Below are 8,232 nucleotides of genomic sequence, written 5' to 3'. Positions count from 1 at the left end.
CCTAAAACAAGTGTCTCATTCGTTGTAATAGTAGAAAAAGTCGGGTGGTAATTTAAAAAAACAAACAAACAAAACAAAACAAAAAACCCCCACCACTCCCCCCCCCCAAAAAAGTGTCCCTGTTCGTAGATCTCAGGTTTTTACCAGTTTCATATAAGCAGGAACACTATATATGCATCTTCCAAAGGAACTGTGCTTTTTTTTTCCCCCCATTTTTTTCTAGTAGGCATTTTTTCAGTCGTGCCAGTCAAACTTAGACAAAATCTTGGCTTATTACCAAAGTTAAAAGATTCAGGTGTGTCAGCTCCAAGGCTGTGATCTATCTTCTAGGCTTCAACCGCTAGAGGGGGTCTAAACCTACCCTCTGTATAAATAAGGCTTATACTAGCTGGCAAAACACATCTTCAAGTTTATATAATTGCTGTAATGTTGTGGAAACGTACTTTCTAAAGGTGTCTGATTTCATAACTTTTTTTTTTAAAGTGAGGCTGTTTTTAAGGGTAATTATTCAGAAATATTTAAATAGTTTAACCATTTGAGTAACTTTTCTTTGCAGGTGATCTTGTGAATTAGTGTACCATCAATGATGGCAGAACATCCACCGTTACTGGATACCACTTCGATTATAAGTAGTGAAATCCCTCTTCTAACATCCCCAATTGTTAGTGGGGATGGAGCACAACAGGTAAGGAAACTTCAATATCTTTCTTTTTCTCCTTCCAACAGCATCAATGACTTATTGTCACTGTAAAAGATAGTAAGCCTTCGTCTGGAATATTTTTGTGAAGCCTTGGTTATGCATGTGTTTTAGAGATTAAGGTGAAGGTGTAGAACTGGTGCAGAGAAGATATTTGTAAAGACTATGAAGCAGAAAACCTGTCTTGTGAAATAATATCTTCATAGAAGGATGGGGCCAAACAGCTGCCAAGCTGTCCAGCAGTGCTTGAGTCTTAATTTGGGAGCTGTATGTTTACATTACCGCATGACCTTGTTATTAACCTTCCCTTATGGTAGAGCTTACTAGCTCAGGCACACGTGCCAATGACTCTATGGCCTCTAGACTGACACTTGCTTTCAACTGGTTATCTTGAATGGTGGGACTTGCTTTTGTATGTTAGTGTCTGCCCAATTTTTTTTATTTTTTTTTTAGACAAAACCAGTCAAGGCAATAGAAAAACTTATGATTACAGTTTCAGAACACTTGAGAAAGGTCAGCTCCAGTGAGGAAGAAGCGTTGGCAAAAACATATGTGTTGTCCATATTTTTAACCTAGGAAGACTATTTTACGCCCCAGATAAGCACAGTTCTGGAGCAGCTTCCAATGGGAGAAAAGGAGTGAAAAATTAAGTTAAATGGTTTGAAGTATTTGAATGGATTGAGAGGTCACTGCCTGCGATAGCAAGAGGCTGCACTTGATGATCTAGGGAAGTCCCTTGTAGTCTGCCATTCCCATGCTTGATCTTTATGCAGAAGAAATTTTTATTTATCATAACAAGGAATTAATTGGTTGGGTGAAAACACAGAAAAGAGCTCTAAAATAAGACTGGAGAATGGAATGCAAGAGTTCATAGATAAGGTTTGGGCTGCAGTGAGATCTTTATAGAATGTAGGCGAAACTTAAATACAGAGAAAGAGATGATAAATCTTTTTTAATGAATGTATGGACAAAACATTCCAGAAAAAGGGAAAATACAATATCCAAAGTTGCTTTCTCTTCCAATTCTTCTTTCAAATACTGATGTTTAGAAGTAGTAATCTGTAACATGCAAGAGGAGAACTGTTACTGTTTCCTTACGTGTTCTGCCTTGAAAAGTTCAATTATAAAGCCTTGCAAACCAAAAAGAATAAAGCATGCCTGCATAAAGTTAAACGTACCACCACCATTTCTTTTCTTTACCCAATTGTGAATATTCTTTCTTTTTATTGTTGTTGTTTAAAAAAATCTTATAGGTGTATCACAGAACCCTCGAGGTTGGAAGGGACCTCTGGAGATGATGCAGTCCAGCTTTCCCCACTCAAAGCAGGGTCAACTACAGCAGGTCACCCAGGATCATGTCCATTCGGCTTTTGTGTATCTCCAGGGATAAAGGACTTCACAAGCTCTCTGGCAGTCTGTTCCCCAATATTCAACCCACCCTTACAGTGAAATAATTACTTACATTGTAGTGAAATTTCTTTATTTCAGTCTGTGCCCATGGTCCTTTGTCCTTTCACTGGGCATCACTGAGAAGAGTTTGGCTCAGTTTTGTTTATTTCCCCCACCTTCCGGTATTCATGCACACTGATAATAAGATCTCCCCTGGTACATCTCTTCTCCAGGCTAACAGTCCCAGCTCTCTCAGCATCTCCTCACATGCCAGATGCCTCAGTCCCTTCATCATCTTTGTGGCCCTTTGCTGGACTCTCTCCAGTATGTCCATGTCCTTCTTGTACTGGGGAGCCCAGGACTGGACCCAGAACTCCAGATGTGTCACCAGTGCTGGGTAGGTGGAAGGATCACTTCCCTTGACCTGCTGGCAATGTCTTCCTAAAGCAACCCAGGATGCTGTTGGCCTTTTTTTGACTCAAGGGTGCCTTAGTGACTCACATTCAACTTGTTGTCTGCTATTCCTTTTCTGAAAAGGTATTTTCCATCCAGTCAGCCCCCAGTGTGTACTGGTGCATGGGATTATTCTTCCTCAGGTACAGGACTTTGTGTTTCCCTGCGTTGAACTTCATGAGATTCTTGCTGGCTCATCTCTTCTGCCTGTCAAGGTCACTCTGGATGGCAGTGCAGCGGTCCAGTGCCTCAACCACTCTTCCCAACTTTGTATCATTTGCAAACTTGTTGGTGGTGCACTCTGTCCCATCATTCAGGTCTTTAAAGAAGACAGTAAACATAATCTGTCCCAGTAACAACCACTGAGGTGGATGACTAGTGAATGGCCTCCTGCTGGACTCTGCATTGCTGATCACAACCCTTTGAGCCACTTTTCAGTCCATTTCAGTACCTGTGTTCAGTCTGTACCTCAGCAGTTTCTGTGTGACGATGTTATGCAGGACAATGTCAAAAGCGTTGCTATAGTCATGATAAATGGCGTCTACTGCTCTCCCCTCATTCAACAAGCTATTAATTTCATCGTAGAAGGCCATTCAGGTTTGTCAGGAATGATTTCCCCTTCATGAATCCATACTGACTACTCCAAATCACCTTTTTCTTTAATGTGTTTGGAAATGGCTTCTAGGAAGATTTGCTCGCACATCTTCGCAGAGCTTAAGGTGATGTTGACCAGCCTGTAGCTCCCTGGATCCTCCTCCTTGCCCTTTTTTTGAAGCTTGCAGTGACATTTGCTTTCTTCCAATCCTTGGGAACCTCCCCTAATCACCATGACCTTTCAAAGATAGTTGAGGCTGAGTTACTTGTTCTGTCTTCCCCAAAAATAAGACAGCTGTGCTGTCAAGCTTACTCCATAATGGTGCAAAGCTTTGAGTCAGATATGAACTTAAATGTTCTTTTGGGGATACTTTTTCATTAAAATGTTGTGTCTTTTTCTCCTGCCAAGCAAGATTAAAACTGGAAAACAAGCAAAGAATTTCTTCAAAGAATGAATTTGTGAGGGTTTCTGTTAATATTCTTAAGGGAAAAACGTCGTATATGCTGTAGGTGTCCTCTTTTATAAAAAAAAAAAAATAAAAATAAAGCTGCTCATTAAGAATACTGTCTAAAGCAGAACTGATAGTGGTAGTGTTTATTTTAAAAAAGAAAAAAGAGATTCATGTTGTGGTTTGGGCCAGACCGGCCACTGGGGCAAATGACAGATGGTCTCCCCCACCTCTCTCTCCAAGGAGAGGGGGGTAAGAGAGAAAGAGACTTATGAGCTTAGAAGGAACTAAACTACTTCAATGAAACATTAATAACAAAATAATAAAAAGGAAATAATGAAATATACACAAAACTGGATCAAGCTCCCAGGATGACGCTCACATCACTGGTAGGCACAAGGAAAGTCCCAGACTGGACTCGGTGATGGATGGGAACTGGATTCCGGATCTGGATTCAGGAATGCAGGGATTGGGATCAAAGCCAGATGAACAGAGAGACTCTTCCTTGGACGCCAGCCATTGAAGCAAGAGGGCTGGCCCTTTGATCCCTCAGCTTTTATACTGAGCTTGATGCAGATGGGATGGAACACCCTGTTGATCAGTTTTGGGTCACCTGTCCTGTCCTCTCCTCCCTGCACGTGCAACTGTTTTTTTGCAAATAACAAAGTTATCTGGCCTTGTTTTTCATAGCAGTAAGTATAAGCAAGAGCCTCTCTGCATACCATCCGTTGGCATAACTTACAGCTAATCAGGTCTTATCATTCTGAGAGCAAACAGTGTCTCCATAATATGCTGTTAATTTCCGAGAGTTTCAGGGAGTTCAGTTAGTTAGAAGAGACTTAGCTGCAAAGCAAAATTACCGAACAGAAAATTGGTTCTGTTTTACCTCAAACAAGGACACTTCAGAAACCATTGGGCAGATTTCTTAGTCATCAATAAAGTAAGTCACTTTCCATCTTCATTTCATAATAACTAGCAGTTATGCCACAATGTTGTCCACTGTTCTGTGTTCTACAATGTCTAGTGGAAGGTGCAGTTTTTGTTTTCTGTCCTTCTTTTGCATCTGATACATGATTCATGAAGAATCTGCAAATGCATTTGTTCAGTGGCAGGAAACTTTACTGGAAACCCTTTCTCTATCTGGCGATTTAAAAGTTATCACTAAGTAGAAAATACTCAGTATATCTGAAAATAGGAAATCCAGAATTACAGGTTCTGCTTACTCTCCAAGGTTGCCCAATTAAGACAGAAAGATCAGGCAGGCCATTGTTTGTTTATAAGGATCTTAAAATTGTTATGTTTCGTTTATATGGTACGCTAATGAAAGGGTGTATACTTCCAAATGAAGTGTGATGTATTCAAGTACAACACATTGTAATTCTGAGCCTTTTTCATAGTTTTTGGAAAATATTTAACCAGAATATTAGTTTTTGGTTTTTTTTCTTGTAACTCTGAAGCTGGAAGAAGTGTGAAGACTTTTGCCTTCATGATGGAGTTGCTCATTTTTCTGCAAGTCTCCTGCTTGCTTAGCTACAATACGTTCTGTAGGGGTTACTTCCTTAAAATACAAAAACTACTTTTCCAGTTTCTTTCATAACGGTGTTGCGGTGTTGGATTGCATTATCTAGAACATAATCTGTAGTGCTGACAGAACTTAATTGTGTTCCTACAGTCAAAATTCAGAGCTATTTTGTCCATGTAAATAAATGTGTATGTGCTTCTGTTTTCATGGTGTGTAGGTTGAACTGCAGCCATTCTAATTAGTTTTAGTCAGTCCTGACTGGAAAAGGTATTGAAAACCTGATAGAAAATTCTTTATTTTAAAATTTTGTTTATATGTTGGTATTTCTTATGTTAGACTAGTTAGCTGTATCCTAAACTTGCAAGTTTTTGTTCAGCTATAAAACATCTGAGGATTTTTTTTTTTAATCAATTCTCCCCCTCCTTGCATCTTACCAGAATTAACTGTTACTGTTGTTGTGACTTATGTTGTATATACTGCATAACTGAGTTACCAAACGGATATAGACCATTCAGTACTTTTCTGGAACAGTTTGTGTCTTCAAGATAATCTACTTCAAATACTTGAAGTTCTGCTAGCAGTTTAAATGTGAAATAGTAGTACAAATATTTGAACGTGGCAAGATGAAAGGTTATGTGCTTCAAATAGTGGAAGTGTCTGATCAGATTAAAGCTGTAACTTTCCAACATGTTTTAAAACAAAACAATCCACAAAGTTAGAGGAATGTGTGTGTTCAGACAGAAAACATGGGGAGCTTAAACTGTGTGGGTGTTCATATGCTACTCAGTGCTGCTGTGGGAGACTGCCTTGTTCTGCATCCCACAGCAAGGGACTACTGTTAGTTTCATAGGACAAAACCGGGGAAAATAAAAAGCAAAGACCAAGCCCGCTAGTTCCTCCCTCTCTAAGCACAGAAGTACTGCTTTTGCACCTTCTCATCACTGTGTTCAATGTGAGTGGGCAATGTACTCCTTATATCTTGGTGGTGAGTAAGGTTGTGGATGAAGTATGGAGAAGATCCATAGGAGTTGATAGAAACCAAGTGACACTGAGAAACCATGGTATGAGGACAGAAGCGTTTGAGGGATTTTTTTGTGTAAGGGTAACTACTGCAGTGAGGCTTTACTGATGACTGCTGAGGCTGGACAGGGAGGATGTGTTTGATTACGCGAGTCCTGATTTGGTGGGGGTAGGTGAATTCATGATTGAGAGGAAAAAGAGGAGGCAAGAGTTCAAACTACTTTCTTTAAGAGACACTTTGTTCTCCTGATATTAGACTGATGTTAAATTGTTTTGGAAAGTTTCTACAGCACCCAGTGCTGTCCCAAGACAAATCAGTAAATTGCTGACAAAAGTTTGCAGCAACCCTGGAGTTCTGGACCCTCTCTGTACCTTCCCACTAAAGCTAGCAGTTGCAGAGTGAGACATACCTATATAACCTTGGTGTCTTTTATTACCAAAAAGGTAAGTAGCAGTCCCAAAGTAGCCCAGTACCTGTTAAGCATTTCCTTTTCTTTGGGGAATGGGATACACAGTGTTTGGCCTTCAGTCAGCTTTATTTCTCAGCCAGGTATAGTGATAAAGTAATACTTCTGGCTTGGCAAGCTGGTTGCTTATCCTCCAAACTTTATTCAGAAGCTTCGATGCTTAGTGGGTTTTCAAAAAATCCCACTCTGTGTGTGTATACATGTAGTGTGTTGTGTGTGAGTTTAAGTGCAAATTCTTTGAACTGAAATAGATATTTAGCATCAAATCTACAAGTTAGTATTTCTAAAACCAGTTTCTTTTTTAAATATTCGAACCTCTGATCTTAAAGTTATTAACTTATGATCGGAGGAAGTCTTTAGCCAGCACAGTAATAGATGGCTAAACACCCAAATTAAGTAATTCTGAGAATCCCCTTTATTGGCTTTCAGATTGTTTACGTACATGGAGTTGCAGCAGAAATACGATGGTGAAGATGTAATCTAGTTTACTAAATGCTTTTCCTCAGTTTTAGTTCTGATGCTTCTGTTTCTGAAAAGCATATGGTACACTATCAAGTTCCAGCTTGCTTTGTTTTTGCCTTGGTGCTGAAAATCAAGCCTAGAACTGCATATGTTTCATGATCTTTTCCTCTACAAGGAAAAAAAATCCGTTTTACAAGTTGCTTAACAACATATACTATTATAACTGTTCTCACTGCGTCCCGTATTGTGCTGCTTTCCTTTCCTTTATCTGTGTTTTGATTTTACAGAGTGTATGCATGGCTGCTTATGTCTTTTTTTTGTTTGTTTTGTGCTTTGGGGTTTTTTGTTTTGTTTTGTTTTTTAACTTCCCCTTTGGCTCTGTTGAATTAGCACATGCATCTAACTCCTCCTTTTGGATATTCATTAAAGTTTGTTTTAGTTGACAATTATTCTTCCATCCTTCAGTGACTTCATAGCATTGAAGCGGACCAGAACTGTGTTCATTGGAGCCATTGGAACTCTTCTGCATGTAATGCTGCAGCACTAGCTTACGGAAGCTGATTATCAAGCTGTATTTTTTCCAGGATTGATTAGTACTTTTCTGTAGCAACCATCACTGGAAAATACATAATCAAACTTATATGGAACATCCTGTATTTAAAAAAAAGAGGTCTTTTATAGAAAAGTTTTTGAAAAATCATAGCCATTAACCAGTTAAAAAACAGCACCACAAAAAAAACCCCAGACTATGAGGATGTGAGTTTTGATGCCTTAAGGTCCTTTCTGTATCTGAGTTAATCGTACTTTTTGGTCAGGAAGAGTGAAGTTTTGTCTTAGTTAAGTGTAAATTTTTTTTTGCCTTTGAGATCAGAATTTATGTATTTAAACTGTATCCTTGATTACAGATGCCTTGAAAAGTTGCTTTAAGCTTCCTAGAAGCAGCCATCATCCTTAGCAGAAAGTGAGGATTCAAAGTTCTTTGGTATATAGTTATGTATGAATACTATATGGTTTTACGTTAGTAGAAAGCAGCATCAGATTTACTGCGCAACCTATACTAGCATCCAAATATATTTATTTTAGTATTTGCTGTCTGAAAATAAATGTAGAAACAAGAGTGAAGAACTATGTAGTTCATAGCCTTTCCTACTTGTAGTCAGTATGAAAATTCATGGAGTG

The 8,232-nt window shown here is 39.0% G+C and overlaps 1 protein-coding gene across 1 annotated transcript in view; it reads left to right on the top strand.

Annotated features, from left to right (window-relative positions):
- Positions 1-553: 553 nt before the first annotated feature.
- Positions 554-8,232, top strand: part of FNDC3A (fibronectin type III domain containing 3A) — a 104,702-nt gene continuing 97,023 nt past the window's right edge. The window contains exon 1 of the mRNA XM_009882377.1: positions 554-685. Within this exon, the coding sequence (XP_009880679.1) occupies positions 584-685 (102 nt within the window). The 5' untranslated portion in view covers positions 554-583. The remainder of the gene's footprint in view (positions 686-8,232) is intronic.

Source organism: Charadrius vociferus, unplaced genomic scaffold, assembly GCF_000708025.1.
Source record: "Charadrius vociferus isolate BGI_N301 unplaced genomic scaffold, ASM70802v2 scaffold263, whole genome shotgun sequence".
Taxonomy (NCBI): domain Eukaryota; kingdom Metazoa; phylum Chordata; class Aves; order Charadriiformes; family Charadriidae; genus Charadrius; species Charadrius vociferus.
Note: the sequence above shows the minus strand (reverse complement) of the source record. Positions and strands in the feature narration are given on the sequence as shown.